Source organism: Eulemur rufifrons, chromosome 6 (genome assembly GCF_041146395.1).
Source record: "Eulemur rufifrons isolate Redbay chromosome 6, OSU_ERuf_1, whole genome shotgun sequence".
In the NCBI taxonomy this organism is placed as follows: domain Eukaryota; kingdom Metazoa; phylum Chordata; class Mammalia; order Primates; family Lemuridae; genus Eulemur; species Eulemur rufifrons.
Window position 1 is genome coordinate 61,418,865 of NC_090988.1, and position 16,261 is coordinate 61,435,125.

The following is a 16,261-nucleotide window of genomic DNA, read 5'->3' on the forward strand; positions in this document are numbered from 1 at the left end:
TAGTATGATACAAATGTCATCAAGTTTTTTTTTTGCTATGCAATGTTGCAAATTCATGAGACTTATCTTTGTAGATTATAGAAATTACTCACATTGTTTACTTCTAGTAACCTGAGGAATAACCTTAAATCTTACGTGATGAAAAGGGAGTTTAAGAATTTAAAAGTCTTAAAATCTTCAAACTAAGACTAATTTCCTATACCTCAAAACAAAAGCTAGTAATTCTCTCTCCATAAATTGTGGAAGCTCTTTTCAGTCACATACAATTACATCAAGTATCACAATGTTTATTGATAGATACAAGTATATAAAATCAGGGCATGAACATGACTTGATAAATTAAGTAGACTTAATTTCAATACTATAATAAGAGGGACCAATTCAAATTCTCACCATTTTTTTTTCACACCCACAAAAACCACTTCAAGGGCATTAACGATCTCTCAAAACTGATCAGTTTTGTGCAAGTAAACCATGTTTCTTTTTAAAAAGACTTGTGCACTTGCCCAGGCTCAAGGATATTAAAATCTAGCACATAAAGCCCATTACTAGAGGTAGAAATACAGGCAATATACTATTACGGCAACAACCATCAATTACAGTTAAGAATTTTTTCTGTAACAACCAAATGGATAATCAAATATTGCAACAACTCAAGTATTACTGAGCAAAGTGCATTTCTACAGTATTCAGTGTTGCTATTCAGTTTTCTAACTTAAAACAGCCTATGATAACTGGCAGCAAAGAAGGTCCTTGCAATAGACTGCCTCTGCTTGAGAACTTATGATGTAATTATTGCATGCTGCTAATATACTATCTAAACATTAAAGATACTCCTAAAATATTTGATGGTAGACTATGATTAAGACATTACACTACAAAAAAACCTTATGCAGAAGGAAATCCTAACTGACGTGCTTCTGCTTTAAATATCGTGAAAACATTACAGCGGAATGAATTTTCGCAGTGGTTAGGTCAAATGCAGTTACATCATAGCAACAGTATGTTTTGCACAATTTAAGGCTTTGGCTGGTTCTTTAGTCAGCTTCTTCCTCCGATTCTTCTTCTTCAGCAGTTTCTAGCCAGGTTAGCCACTGATTCACCTGTGAATTAGATTTGTTAACTTAAAGTACTTAACAGAAAATGAAACTCAAAGTTTGGGGCTTGATATAACTACAATTCCATCCAAGGACAAAAATTTTAAGTTGTACCACATAATTCTTAACACAACCTCAGAACATGCTGCAAATGTAGTAGTTTACACAAAGAATGGTTTATTTGGATCTGGGATAACATAAAAGCTGTTTATGGCCAGTTAGCTTGTTTCATTCTTCGACACTTTTCCAGTTAACATTTCAGAATTATTTTAGTCTAGGACAACAGCTCCTCCAAGCCTAAGCACGTTATTAGCAAGTATGTGTATGTAGGGTGTTTCTAAAAAGGATACTTCTAGTCCCACCTCAAAACTACTAGATCAGATTCTCCAAGGACAGGGGTAAATGCTGTAAGGATGACCCTCATGAACCTAATTTGTATACCATAGGAGGAGTAAAGGTAAAATGACCATGTTTCTCAAAGCCTGGTTCCTCTGGAAAACAGGAGAATCATCTGGAATGTGTACCACATGCTTACTAAATCAGAATCTTTGCAATCAGGCCTAGAACCAACTTTTACTTTTAACTACTCTCTCCAGGTAATTAATATACACTGATTTCAGGTTGCACTGATGTATGTTCTTCCCCTAGGACTTTAATTCCAGTTCATGATAGAAAATTAAACTGTGAGAAATTAGAAGCAATCTCTTTATACTAAAGTTTTTTAAAACACTTAAATCCAAACACGCACAATTGCCCAATCTACTAAGTAAATTTACTCCCCAAAATGTTAGCTACCTCTAATTTAACATCTTACAACCAGAATTGCAACATGACTTTATATTTCATAGCATTACATTTTGCTAACTGCCTACTTAATTAACCATAGTTTCAAACAGTGCAGAATGATATATGGGTGAAGACAAACTACTAATTAGCATTATCTCACCTTATTTCAGAGCCTTTAAAAAGAAGGTTTTTCATCTGAAGTAATAAACAAATTGAAATAAGCAGACCAAATTTTTTATGTAAGATTTACCTGGAACAAAGCCTTGCCTTTCCCTGGAAACTCTTGGGTTATATCTTCTTTCCAAGCCAAGAAAGCTTCTTCTTCAATAATTTCCATGTCATAGAAGTGCACAAAAAAGCGGAGTAACATGCCTAAAAAACAAAATGTAACCCCATTATTTAGTGTGCTGCCGAACTGTTCCACACTCATCATTCTTAGGTAATGGTGCCCTCACCTTTTGGGAAGTTGCTGTTGTAGCAGTGCACCTGAAGAGCATACAGGGCACTGACTTGTAGATCAACATGATCATGAAGAAATTTCTGCATTACTGGCTTGAAAGAAAGAAGCAGTTGTTTTTCCTGCTCTAACTGTTCTTTGGAAGGAGCAGAGGAAGAATCTGTTTCATCGCTGGGTGGGTTTACTTCACTAGAAATATACTGTAAGAAGCTGGACAGAAAGAGGCCTTGTTAGAACCCAAAAGTAAGTTTTTCTAGCTCAAGAAACAGAAAACTCTTAGTCTTCTGGCCATGTAGACTTATTTTCTTGTAAATAAAACATAACTTTATGTAGAACATCACTCATCTTACCTAGTCATTAAGATGTTCACAAATCCTTTATCTACATGAAGTTTGGGAGAGATGTTATCTTTAATCCATTTATATATGGTTTGAGGGGATGGATCCAACTTTATTTGCTTCAACAGTTCCTTCTCCAATTTGAGGAGTGGGAATAAGAAACTCAGTCCCTTTCCTTCCAATATCTCCAACATGCGGTCCTTATTCTGATCAATTTCTGAAGAGACAAAGCCATTTCTGCATTATCAAATAGTTCATTTTACCCAGCTGACCTGTCTAGAGAATAGAGCTTTATGAATGATTTCCCAAGTACACAAGATTTACATAAAAGAATAAAGAACCAACCCAGCAAATGAAAACTCTCAACATAAGGATCAAATAATAGTTAAATCATAACTATCTCTTCATAAAATTGGTATTATCTATCCATGGTAATGTTTATCATTACCTGGACAGAATAATCAGCCTGACCAATTTTAAATCCGAAGTACTAGAAATCTCTAGATATAGAATAAAAAAACAAATCAGCGTTCTCTTACCTGGGAGCATTTTCTGCATATTGACCTTGCTTTGTTGAAAAAGTTCTGTTAACCATTCTCGATCTTGTAATTTAGCCAATTGCTGAAGACAAAGTAAGAATAGAGGAAAATGGGTGCCACTTTCCAGTGGTTGAGCTAGTTCTGAAATGCTCACCAGCTCTGAAATGATGGCACGAGCTGCAAACTGTGCTAAATATGATTTCACCAAGGGGATGTCAACCTCCAGTTTGGGGCACTGGTCCAATACATTCAGGAAAGCCTTAGAAGAAATAGACAACAATTTATTAGTTTTCAAATTTGAGTGGTAAGAATTCTTATCACAGAATAAGGAAAATGTTCTACCTGCATGAAGTTGTCACTTGTGGCTATCCCTTCCTGTTTGAGTAAACTGATCAAAGAACTTGCTTTTTCTTTATCTTCATCACTTCTATCTAGTGACAAGATGATTACTTTGCTTAACATCTCAGGTAGGAAATGTTTAGGAGCCCTCATTTCTCTTACACCATTGACAGCCTCATTGGCATTTCCACTATTCAGATACTCAGTCATGACAGTTTCCTGCAAAGAACACAATCAAAGTTATCTTTAGCATTTTCTCTATCCCAAATATACTCTAAAAATTAGAGACTAAAATGGGATTACTTAAAACTTACAGTGAGTTTAAGTAGTTCTTCCTTTGATGGTGGTGGCTTTTTGCTGGTCTTGGCAGGCTTTTCCTGGATAAGTGGTGGATTAGTTTTGAGACCAAGCTGAGGTGTCTAAAAATAAGCAACATTACAGATACGGTTATTAATTTTTTTTTTTTTTTTTAAAGAAGCATGTGAGATTAGAGGGAAGAGAACACCAAAGTCTTCACTCATCTTTAGAACGTACTGGAACCACAGAAAATGTCCTGATGGTCCATACCTGTCCCAGCGGTGGTGTTTGAGTGCGTGGTGGTTGTGCACTAGGAGGAATCATAGTTATCTGGGGCTGAAGCTTTGGCACTTGATTTTTATTCATTAGGAACGACTGAGCAGGCCTCAGACTAATCTGGAATTGAAAACAAATCAAAACAGATATCCAGATTAACAGCGTGCAATTGGCTAACATTTTTAAATATAACATTCTAACATCCTAAAAATTCTATACAAACATGATAGAATCTAGAGGATAAGTTTCTCTAGAAACTAACAAAGTTTAAAGGTGTAATTTCTGCCAAGAAAATCAAAGATCTGATCCACAAGATAACTGCTATAAATCTTGCATTTATGAGAATTCTCCTAGGATCAGCATGACTAAAATATTCAAATAAAAAGCAAATTTAGAGTTTAGAAAATGTCTTAGTTAAATCATCTTACTTACAGAGAAACTGCAACAATATCTTGACAACCATTTTCCTTGCTCTAACTAATAAAGACTTTAAGAGATTTGCCCTCATATCTCATAATCTTCGCTCATAGGACACTGGATATCCAAAGCAAGAAAAAGTAGTACAGAAAAAGAGAGAAAAGGGTGAAGAATTCCAGCATTAGTCCTCTTAATAACACGTCTTTTTATAATCATCGGGCAATAAATTTCTGAATTGACAAACTATGGTATATAAATAACATAGGCAAATGTACCTCATCTGCATTAAGCTGTCCTTTCTTAGAAAACCGAGGTGGCATATCCTTCGACTGTCCTTGCAGCTGGGATAAGAGTCCCTGACTCTGGTTATGGTAGAGCTGGCTTAGCCCCTATTTCAGAAAGGGAGAGAGAAAGTCTAGATAAAAAGGGGGTCCACAAATTATGGTAATCAAGTACCAAAGGGATGAGCCAAGCCATAGGAAAGCTCAAATGAATTGCCCAGAGAAAGTAAAAGATGAAACAGAGAAGAATAAAATCTAACCTGTCAAATAAAGTGATGTGATTTTACTAATACTTTACTAATCTTAAGGATAAGCAATTCACTCAGTTTGAAATAACTGTCACAGATGTAAATGTGGTTTAGGAAAAAAAAAAAAACACACCCCTAGAAGTTTTATTTTTTAAAAAGGGAAATGAAATCACATATATTACAGAATTTAATACTTTGTTGTCTGAACACTTTTAAATTTTTTTTTTTACCTGGCTTTTCATAAACTTGCCTCCCATCTCTCCGAACTGCGACTGCGTGGGAGGCATGATGTGTCCCCCATGGCCATTGAAGAGTTGATTTGAACGATGACGTCCCATGGTGGGTGAAAATCTATCCTGTATAACTCCTGGACCAGTACCAATTCCGCTACCTTAAAATACATACATGGACAACTCTTAATTCTACTAATTAAAAATCTAAGCTCATTTTTGTAGTTTGAACAAACCACTTTGTTCAAAATTACCTGGCATTTGTCCAAACATATCAGCAAGTCCTCCAAGTGGGTCCCTATCCATTTTCATCCTGGGTGGCATGAATGGCCCCTCCAGAAAGAAGTCACTTCTCATCCCTTGAGCCATAGGAGCAGGAATAAACACTCCTAGATCCTTTAGAAATGAACAAGAACTTTTGTCTCTGTATACTGTTTTACTTAAAACTGAAATTTATATACTGGGAAAACCAAAAACTTCTACAATAGACTATTATTATTTCTGTAAATAGCTTCTTCCAAAAATGGCATACAAGACACTAAAAACATTAAGCTCCATGTTAAGATGAGACAGTCTTAAGTGTTAAGGGGGATAGGGGATCCTGTGTTACTACAGTAACACTTGATTAAAAAAAAAAAAACTATCTTACTTTTACTGCATCTTGACGGATTTGATTGATCGTCTTTGGTCCATTGTCAAGAAAAGCCTTACGAGGAACCCAGTGGTGTTCTCGCAACTCTACGGTATCCTTTAATTTAAAAAATAATGTAAATTTTATTTTAATACTCCTAAACAAAAAACTCAGTTTACCAACACATTTAAAGAAATGAGTTTTACCTGCAGCAGGAAACGAATCCTCGCTGGCAATTCCTTACTTAACATCAAGGAACACATTCGGGCAAAGTACTGATCCATTAAGGACTGATAAAAGAGAAAAATACATTAACTGCAAGAGCTAAAGCAAAAGTATAAATTTAAGGCTTTTAAGACTTCTAGATTAAAACCAAGGTTATTGACTAAATATAGCAATCCCCTATAACATCACAAAAATAAGTTGCTTGATCATACAAAGTTAAGACAAACTGCTTATATCGCTTCTCTCCACAACATACATACCTTGGCTCGTTCATGGTCTAATCTAGGTCCCACTGTCCTCATTATCTGACAGAGGCACTCCAAATCCTCTCCCATATCTTTGAGTTGGACTCTCTTCTTCTTTTCCAAAAGCTATCAAAAGAAAGAAATACCAGGTGCTGACAATATTTTACAGTTACTCTGGTTTAGATGTAGTACTTTTCTTTTACATTTGCATTCACTCAGTTCACAGCATCTAGTACAGTGCTTTCTACCGGTCTGTATTTAAAAAATCCCTCCAAACTTAGCAATTTTAACATAGGTATAATCAGTTCTACCCTTACTTTGTAAGATACACTGCATACTTCCTTATTAGATACTGTTCTATCAACGTTTTTTAAGTTTTGCTGACCACTGGCCAACACCCACTCAGATGGACAACCGACTCATTTCCCTCAGTGATGTACACATCGATTACATTCATCTAAGTCTAAATTCCCAGTCATACTTACTGTTTTGATGCACTTATGAAGGATAGATTCATGAATAAGATCAAGCTTGCCAAGTTCTCCAATGAATTTGATGTTCCCCAACATCTTGATCTTAGCAATGGCTCTCTGTTCCTCCTCCTCGGGGAGGAGGGGATTTTCACGCTTATCATAGACTTGGAGAAAAAAACAAAACAAAACAGAACACCAAAGTCAACATTTAGAATTTAGCTGAAAATACACAGTACTACTTAGTATTAATAGAAAGTCTCACCATCAACATTTCTGGTTCGGTTTTCAAATTCATCTTGTAATTTGGAAATCAGGAGGCGTCTGAATGTCTGCAAACGTAAGACATTTGCCAAACTTTAATTCTTTCAAATCAACTTTAAAACAAGCAAACGATACAGAGTAGGTGTAAAAATAAATAAAACAAACAAAAACTACCACTTACTGTGCTTTGCTTCTGTCCTGGTTGACCCTCTGCTGCTGGGCCATCAAAGTTTGGTGCATCTTCTGCCAATCGCAGACATAGCTGAGCATACAGTGAGCTATACTTTGGCTCTTCTAGCGCTTTGTCCACAATCTACAGAAAAATGTCATTTTTTAAATTTTTTTGTGCTGCTATAACAAAAAATGTCTTTTTTTAAAAACTAAATACGAAAATTTTTTCAAAGAACTCTTCCTTTGTAACTTAATACTTTCTTGTAGTCTTAAGGATCTTAAATTTCATGACAAATTTCTTATCAACTTTGACAGTTCTTTATATCTCATCTGAAATTTGGAAATAAGACACTTCTATTTTAAAATTTATTGTGTAAACTAATTTAGGTAATACAAGTTAAGTGCTTAGGGCACAGACTGGAAAAATACAATTAGCCATTACAGTATCCCAAAAATGTCCCAGTTATACATCTCATCTAGTCAACATCCCTCCCCCAGGTGTTAGAAAACATCTTGGATAGCAAAACTTTTTAAAAAGACACTGGAATCTTTTATCAACTGTCATACAATTCCTTTTCAAGACCAAAATATGGTGTTCTCTACAAAAAGAAAACAAATAGTTTGCTATTTGGCCTCATTTAACTCTTAAAAAAAAGTATAGTATGAACTTAAAATTCACCTCTTAAATCTGATGCTATTAAAAGTTAGTGGTTCTGTTTTTATAACTATCAGTATTCAAAAACATAGACGTATCTAGCTCACATCTCAGGGTTTTAAGCAATAATGGAAGTGTAAAAAAAAAGAAAAAAACAACAAAATTTAAGTTTGTTAGTTTCCTCCCCCCTTTGAGTTAAGCCAACATTTAAAACTTACCAGCAGTATGACCCCTTTAAGGATGAGTTTAGACTCTACACCCACATTGAGGAGCTCAAGGCATAGCTTGTCAAACTTCTCAGGAGTAAGCTTATTTAGTATGCTGGGAAAAAGAAATCCCATTTTAAGTGTCAGACAATACACAAAATTGAGTTGAAAAACAACTCTTAAATTACGTTGATTTTTTCCTTCTACTTGCTACCTTTAATATCAAGACATGTCTTCTTACTCATCTAACCAAAGGGATGTTGAAATAAACCCATTATTTTGATAACACCTGTTCCAGACTGGGAGTACACAGCTGTTTGACAAGAAACTTTCCTCACTTTTTCTTTTTTTTTTTTTTTTGTTGAGACAGAGTCTCACTTTGTTGCCCAGGCTAGAGTGAGTGCCGTGGCGTCAGCTTAGCTCACAGCAACCTCAAACTCCTGGGCTTAAGCGATCCTACTGCCTCAGCCTCCCGAGTAGCTGGGACTACAGGCATGCGCCACTATGCCCGGCTAATTTTTTCTATATAGATTTTTAGGTGTCCATATAATGTCTTTCTATTTTTAGTAGAGACGGAGTCTCGCTCAGGCTGGTCTCGAACTCCTGACCTTGAGCAATCCACCCGCCTCGGCCTCCCAGAGTGCTAGGATTACAGGCGTGAGCCACCGCGCCCGGCCTTTCCTCACTTTTTCGAAGCTCAAAGTGCCTCATTATCAAGGCTAGACCATTATATCCCATGCTTTGACAGGTTAGATAACCAAGCCAGGGGAAGTGCCAGTACAATAGGCTTGTGGATTATAACCCAATGGTGGAAAGCAACTGTAAGCCCCAAAATACTGATGTGCAGCTCTTCAGTTTTAAGATAATTCTTAGACTGGAGAAATACAGCTAATTCATATTTCTTCCCTCCTTTTAGTAAAACAGTCTTTGAAACTTACCCTCTTACTTTCCTGAAGATTGCATCATGTCGTTCTTTTTCATTTGCGGAGTTGTTTGCTGCGGAGTTGTCATCTCGTCTAGTGCTTCGTGCAGGAATCCATTTCTGAGCGTTTTGCCCTGGGGTTTTCCCCAGGAACTCGCTGATTATAAACAGTAGTATCAGAATCACCTGAAGGGCTTGCTAAAACAGACTGCTGGGCCCACCCCCAGTTTCTGCTTTAGTAGGTTTGGGGTGGAGCCTGAGAATTTGCATTTCTAGTAAAGATTCCCATGTGACGCCAATGCTGTGGGTCCAGGGACCACATCTTGAGAATCAACACTTTCTAACGTCTTATGACCGTGCTGCATGCACACCACTTTACTCAATAACCAATTGGTAGAGGTAATAACTGATTTCAGAAATAAAATCAGTAAAAATAATCCCAAGAATAAGAGGAAAAAAGTAACAATTTGAGGGCCCCAACTTATATTAGACGATATGGCTAAGGAATAACCAAGTTGATATTTTGTATTTTGGATATCTATCAAAAACTGTGCCCCTTAAGACTAGGATTCCTAATAATCTATTGCCACAACTATACTGTCGTCTATGGGGAAAACTTTTAACTTAAATCTACTATTCATAAAACACATTGTTTTTACTTGTTTACCATACCTGTTGCCAGCAGTCTTGGGATAGTGCTGAGGTGCACCCCTACTTCCTCCTCCGCCCGAAGAAGCACTATTTAAAAGAAATTTTTTTTTACTATACTCCACTTACATGTCACTCGAATAAAGGGTTTCTTTATTTTGTATTTTAGATATCACACCACAAATGAAGACTGAACTTGGGCCTAAAGGAAAGCCAAACAAGTGATTCCATTTGTCAGATGGCAATTATTTATGAAGACTGCCAGCGAAAATTTAAGAACTTTAAAAATTGAAATCGCAGCCCATTAAGAATTACTTGGCCTGGTGACTCTTGGTTTTAGGACCGACCTTTTCAAAAGGACTCCCAAAATTAAATTTATGTATACCTGAAACGAGAAGCACCCCCTTCTGCAATCGCACTCTCCACTTTGGCGGCTTGACAACGAAGAATCTTCAAAAGAATAATATTATTGGATGGGGTGGGGAGGGGAGGGTATGGGAGAAATGAAAAACCTAGAATGAGAAAGAGCACCAAAATTAGATACTGCTAACATAGAGATCTACAAACCTTCATTCAATTATGATTTATATCAGATCCTGGCACTGCAGTTGATTGAACTTTCACTGCATTGCAGATCTCCTAAGAATAAACTAAAATGTACTCAAAACACAGACAGACAATAAAATTTCATTTTGTTTAGCCACCTAGAAATTCCCTAGTGTTCAAAGATGCAAAGAACAGCCTTCATAGAAATGCAAGAACATCTCAAACTTTTAAGAACAAATCTGAAAAAGCCACACTCTACCGCCTTTAAAACTGAGCACTGAGCTCAATACAAACAAAAATCTAACTCTATCGACACGGGCAGTATCATGTGAAAAATGTCTCCCCTAATTTTTACTGCCTCAACGATGAGGCCATCAGAGTGGATAAGGTATCACTGAAGACTGTTCAGTGGTTTCCTCCACTCTCCATCCTTGTAACCGCTCTCCATGGACAGCTTGTAGAGACAAGCAAGAGAGGGGCTTGAGTGTGCAGCGGCTGGCACCAAGGCAGGCGGAAGACCGGGACCACAACATGGCAGCAGGAACCTCCACCCCGTTTTTCCCTTCCTGGGAACAAAAGAGCGATGGATGCCTCCCACCCAGGCTCGAGTTAGGGAAGTGCTTCCGACAGCCGCCCCACGAGGCCGCAGGTCCCTCGGCGGGGAGGAGCAGCAGAGGCCGCCCCCGCCAGCCCAGCGCCTGGCTCTTTGTTCTCCAGGCAGGAAGGCGGCCTCCTGCCCACCGGCCGCCTCCAAGCCGGCCCCCTCCCACCCCATAAATCCCCCCGGGTCTGACAGCGGCCTCGCCATTGCTTCCTAGACTGACAAAAGGGGCAGAAACTCTCACTCTCTCCTCCCTCCCCACGAAACGCAGCCCCGCCGCTACCGGGCCCCACACACCTCCTCCTCGCCTGGAGGCCGGGCTCCGGGACTCCTGCGCTTCGCTGGTCCCGCGCCAACGGCCGGGCCCTCCCCGCCGACCCGCGTCCCTCCCGTCGCGGCGCGCGTGGCCCCCGCCACGCTCCCTCGCGCTCCGGGCACCCCCGCGCCTTGGTCCGCCACGGCCTCGGCCCCGCAGGGGACGGCCACCCAGCCATGGCTGGACGGCGGCCGGGCCAAGGCCGCACTTTCCCTTCTACTCCGTAAGCAGCGTGAAGGGAGAACAAAGACCAAGACTTTCCAGGTGCCTGAAGTGCAGACGAAACGCGAAAAAAGGGTCGCCCCACCCGGCTCCGCCTGCGGCCGCCATTTTGTACCGCTGAAAAAGAAGCGGCCAGGGACGGCGGCCATTTTAGAGCGCTCCGCTCGGCGGCGGCGGCGGCGGCAGCTGCGGCGGCGTCTCCACTCACCTTCACCGAGAACTCAGCAGCTGCTACCGCAGCTGCCTCCTCAGGATCCGGTCGTCGGGGATGGGGAAGGGAGGGGAAAGGGGAACGGAAAACAAAAAAGGGGGAGGGAAGGGGGAGGAAGGAATCGGGGACGGCTGGAAACTCTCAGCTCAGAGGAGTCACTGCTGCAGCCACCACCCGGTAACCGCTGCCACCTCCATAGAGCTCCGACTCGCTGCTGGCGCTAAGGCGTGTCTGAAGCCGAACTTATCACTCTAGGGCAGCCGAACCCACCAGAGCCGCCCCGAATGGCTCCTTCGCCGCCCAATCAGCAGCCTGGCTGTCGTCCGCCACCAATCCGCGCAGGGCGGCGGGGAGGAGCCACAGGGCCAAGCTCGGTTGCGGCGCAGCCCCGCCGCAGTGCGCAAAGCCATATTCGCGAAGGCTCTGAGGCCAAGCCAGTGGCGTAAGGGAAGCTGAGAGCTGTCAAGCTTCGGGCCGCTTGCGTAAAGTCAGAGAGCCCCTTTGAGTCTGCGTTGGAGTGCCTGCTTCGTCTTCCTCCACAGTCTCTTTGTTCCCTGAGTCTGTACCCCGTGCTTGAGTTCTCCAAACCCCTTCTCCCTCTACCTCGTTTTCTCCACCGGGAATTTGGGAAGAAAACGCGCCCTTTTGCTACGTTACCCGACCTCCGTCCGTGGCGTGTCAGAGCACTGATTTTCCTGGCGCCCCCACGGAGCTGTGATTGCCTGTCGCGTGCCTGGGGCTCCCTGGGACTGGCCTGTTGGGCTGAGGCCTGGCGCCCCCGGGGCGCAGCGCCGGGAATCACTACCTGTCTGCAGGTCCTTGGCTTGGCCAGCCTCAGGGTGAGGGAACCGAGAGAGTAGGGTTGAGGAGCAAAGACGAGAGCCCCAAAGCGAAAAAGAAGCTTCACTCAGCTCCTTACTGATCCACCTCCTGCAGGGTGAATGAAAGGAAGGGGCTTAGTGTCTGTCTTTGTACCTCACACTAGAAACAGTTTCCCCCAAAGGAATGTCCGGCCAGCGGTCACCGAGGAATACTCAGAATATGCTAGACTTCTTTGGAAGAAGTGTTTGCAGAGCGCGGGCGTTTGGTGGATTTTAAATTGCTAGCTCCTGGGTTTTGTTTGTTCTTTCTTTTTTTTAAAGAGCACGTTAAACATTGTCAGCTGTGTATTTTCATTTTATGTAAGGTCCATCATAGGAAGTAGGATTAGGCTTTTCTAAGCCGCAAGTCAAACTATTTATACTTCTCAGGTAATATTTTAAAGGATAGATACTGTGTTCCATCGTTTGCGCCGTTTTTAGTACAAAAAATGGAGTCATGTTTGCATATACTTAACAGAAATGTCCCCATCTCCATTTTGAACATACTGTTCTTGATACAATGTATAATCAAGAGCAAGAAAGTGTATGTGTGTGTGTTTTAACATGCTTGACTTTTAAAGAAAGTCTTCAATGAAGGGCATGATTTTCAAAGATTGAAACTTAAGTTTGACATGTCAAAACAGCTCTTGGTGTTGAAATCACCTAGTCCTTGAGACAATTTTCAGGAAAGTTGCATAGTTTTTCCTAGGACATTTAAATCTGATAATAGAAGGATATGGTGTGACTCTGAAGGTTTCTAACACAATTCCAACATTTTTAAGTCTTTGCCTAAAGATGCTGGAATTGATTGATCATTCCCCCACCTGATTATTACTACAATTATTGCTACTAAATCAATTTCACTTGAACTTTATTTTTAAGAACTAGAAAATTTATTCTCACTCTTGGAGTTAGTTACATGTTTTTTTAAAAAAGGAAATGATTATTTTTGGGAAAGGTACAAATTTTGTTTCAAATACAAAAGGTTTTACATTGTAATTTCAGGACTCTTCTAGCTTCAAGATAACAACAGAATAATGTTTCTTTCTAATTTCTGTAGGGCTTTACAAATTGCAAAAATGCTTTAATATATGTAATATTTTTACATAAGTGGTTTACATTCCTTATGTCTGATAATGAATACATTAGTCTTATAGGAAGAGTGGAGTTCAAAAACTCTATCTTAGACAAGGTGGCACGAGGAAGGAAATAAAAAAAAAATTTTTTTAAAAAACCCATTACTCGGCCGGGCGCGGTGGCTCACGCCTGTAATCCTAGCACTCTGGGAGGCCGAGGTGGGCGGATCGTTTGAACTCAGAAGTTCGAGACCAGCCTGAGCAAGAGCGAGACCCCATCTCTACTAAAAATAGAAAGAAATTATATGGACAGCTAAAAATATATATAGAAAAAATTAGCCGGGCATGGTGGTGCATGCCTGTAGTCCCAGCTACTCGGGAGGCTGAGACAGGAGGATCGCTTGAGCTCAGGAGTTTGAGGTTGCTGTGAGCTAGGCTAACGCCACGGCACTCACTCTAGCCTGGGCAACACAGTGAGACTCTGTCTCAAAAAAAAAACAAAAAAAAAAACCCCATTACTCTGGCCTAGACTTCAAAGAGAATATTCACCTAACTCTAAAAGCTGAATGTTCTTATAATTAAGAAACTTGAAATTCAATAATTAAAAATTTAAAAAGTGTTATTTAATCTTTGCTAATGGTGAACCCCTCCCTCTGCTATGGGCTTTGCAGGTATGAGTGTACGTGAGAAACTGGCCTGAGAGGGAGTAACCCCAGGGAGGAAAAATAAAAATATTCATAAAATACATCCTCTCAATTACCGTCCAATCAGTGGGAGAAATAAACATTTCATAATTTTGCAATGTTTGCATCACATTATGGACATGAAAATTCAAGTCATTGTCTAGAATTTAGCTTTTAGTTCGCAGAAAATTGAATTTGAATATACCCACTTAAACCTTCTAGTTTTACACTTCTATTTCAGCAGTTTATAAGTTTCTATTTTATCAGTTTATAAGACTAAAAAACTCTTAAGAGTCTTGACTGACTTGTTAACTCATACATTTTTGCATTATTTTAACTAATGTTAAATGCTAGTTATTATTCTATCACGTACTACTCCTGGAGCATCTGCTATCCTTTCTGTGCTTAAAGATTCCCTAATCCTACATCTCCAGGCAAGATATCTCATTTTAAATCCAATTCTGAACTTCCAACAGTTTATTGATCAGAGATGCAGACTTGCAGCCATATTTAGTTTGGGCCACACAGTAGTTTTGACATTTGAATTAGTTGAATTCAAATATTATGAGATTTTATATACAAATCCAGATTTCCAACTTTTCATGAAAAATCTTAAAATAGGTAATACTGTGCCTGAAATTCTTATAGGGCAACATTCAAGTATAGCCGAGTAGGACTGCCTCTAGGTGTTTTCTCTTAATTTCTCCACAGTTAAATCTCACTTAGTTCACTCATTTATGTTCCAGTCTGGCCCCTCCAGCCATTTTGCTGTTTAAAGTTGTTTGTTCAAACTCAACAGATTTATTAAGGAAATTTATTATAAGGAAAAGGAGTTAGACCAGGTGAGTTCAAATATCTTCTCTACCACTTACTGTGAAACTTTCAGCAAGTTATTTATCTATTTATTTAGAAACAGAGTCTTGCTCTGTTGCCTGGGCTAGAGTGCCGTGGTGACCCTGGTTCACAGTAACTTCAAACTCCTGGGCTCAAGCAATCCTCCTGCCTCAGTCTCCTGAATCTCCCGAGTAGCTGGGACTACAGGCATGGGCTACCACGCCTGGCTAATTTTTTCTGTTTTAGTAGAGATGGGGGCGGGTCTCAGTGTTGCTCAGGCTGGTCTCGAACTCCTGAGCTTGAGTGGTCCTCCCACCTCTGCTTCCCAGAGTGCTAGGATTATAGGTGTGAGCCACCGTGCCCAGCCTGGGCAAGTTATTTAATTGCTCTCTCTCCTTCAGTTTCTAAATCTGTAAAATGGGCATGACAACAGTATTTATAGAGTTGTAAAGATCAAATGAGATAAGCACATAGCATAGACCCTGACATAGCAGTTAATGTTAGTTTCCATATTATCAATAATATTGATAAACCACCTATTTCGAACTATTTGTTTTGCTAAGGATCCCACTATTCTTCTATGCTAGAAACTTGACTGTACATTTTCTCTTTCCTTTTGATCAGGTTTAATATTCAATCAGTTACTGAGTCCTGGTGTTACTTCTCTCTAAACGTTTCTTGCATGCATCTTCTTCCCTGCAACATCATTGTGTATATGCTAATCTAGGCCTTAGCATATTTTTCTTCTGAAATATTGAAAAATTCTAGTTGGTCTTCTACACTCTTCTCCTTTTAGTCTGTATATTCGTGTTAGGCTTGCTTAAAACACTTTTAAACATATCATTACCATGCTTAAGAATCTTAGTGCTTCAGTATTTTCTATTTAATATATCATTTGGCCACGGCACTCACTCTAGCCTGGGCAACAGAGTGAGACTCTGTCTCAAAAAAAAAAAAAAAATATATATATCATTTGATCTCAACCTTGGCTGCACATTAGAATCACCTGGGGCCTTTTAAATATCTCAATGTCCAGGCTGCATCCAACTGAACCAGATAAAACTGAATCTCTGGGAGTGGGATCCAGCCACTGATAGCTTTTAAAGGTCTCTAGGTGATTCCAATGTGCAGTCAAGTTTTGAGAACCACTTTAGTGCAGAGTATTATAGA

At 39.9% G+C, this 16,261-nt stretch overlaps 1 protein-coding gene and 1 non-coding gene across 4 annotated transcripts; both read right to left on the reverse strand.

The window, feature by feature from the left end:
• Positions 1-701: 701 nt before the first annotated feature.
• Positions 702-11,860, reverse strand: EIF4G2 (eukaryotic translation initiation factor 4 gamma 2). Of its 3 annotated transcripts, none has more exons than XM_069471159.1 (22): positions 11,636-11,860; positions 10,128-10,254; positions 9,767-9,832; positions 9,111-9,251; positions 8,185-8,287; positions 7,322-7,453; positions 7,142-7,208; positions 6,892-7,043; positions 6,422-6,532; positions 6,143-6,226; positions 5,955-6,053; positions 5,560-5,701; positions 5,306-5,466; positions 4,822-4,935; positions 4,124-4,249; positions 3,871-3,975; positions 3,560-3,775; positions 3,218-3,476; positions 2,691-2,895; positions 2,339-2,550; positions 2,134-2,255; positions 702-1,103 (listed from the first exon to the last, which is right to left on the reverse strand). In XM_069471159.1, the coding sequence occupies exons 8-22, from the start codon at positions 6,973-6,975 to the stop codon at positions 1,038-1,040; spliced, it is 2,106 nt and encodes a 701-aa protein (XP_069327260.1). In that variant the 5' UTR covers positions 6,976-7,043; positions 7,142-7,208; positions 7,322-7,453; positions 8,185-8,287; positions 9,111-9,251; positions 9,767-9,832; positions 10,128-10,254; positions 11,636-11,860; the 3' UTR covers positions 702-1,037. The 3 variants fall into 3 exon arrangements, with proteins under 3 accessions (XP_069327260.1, XP_069327261.1, XP_069327262.1); XM_069471160.1 differs by lacking the exon at positions 11,636-11,860 and adding an exon at positions 10,447-10,907; XM_069471161.1 differs by lacking the exon at positions 4,822-4,935.
• Positions 4,628-4,769, reverse strand: LOC138385649 (small nucleolar RNA SNORD97). The gene has a single exon (XR_011233861.1). It is a non-coding gene; the product is annotated as a small nucleolar RNA SNORD97 (small nucleolar RNA).
• Positions 11,861-16,261: the final 4,401 nt, after the last annotated feature.

Bases quoted from the DNA above. Each gene is read 5' to 3' on its own strand.
- EIF4G2 (XM_069471159.1), bottom strand. From the start codon at position 6,975: ATGTTGGGGAACATCAAATTCATTGGAGAACTTGGCAAGCTTGATCTT. The intron at 6,533-6,891 runs GTAAGTATGACT...TTCTTTTGATAG, and splicing joins TTCATAAGTGCATCAAAACA to CTTTTGGAAAAGAAGAAGAG. The intron at 2,896-3,217 runs GTAAGAGAACGC...TTGTCTCTTCAG, and splicing joins TATGCAGAAAATGCTCCCAG to AAATTGATCAGAATAAGGAC.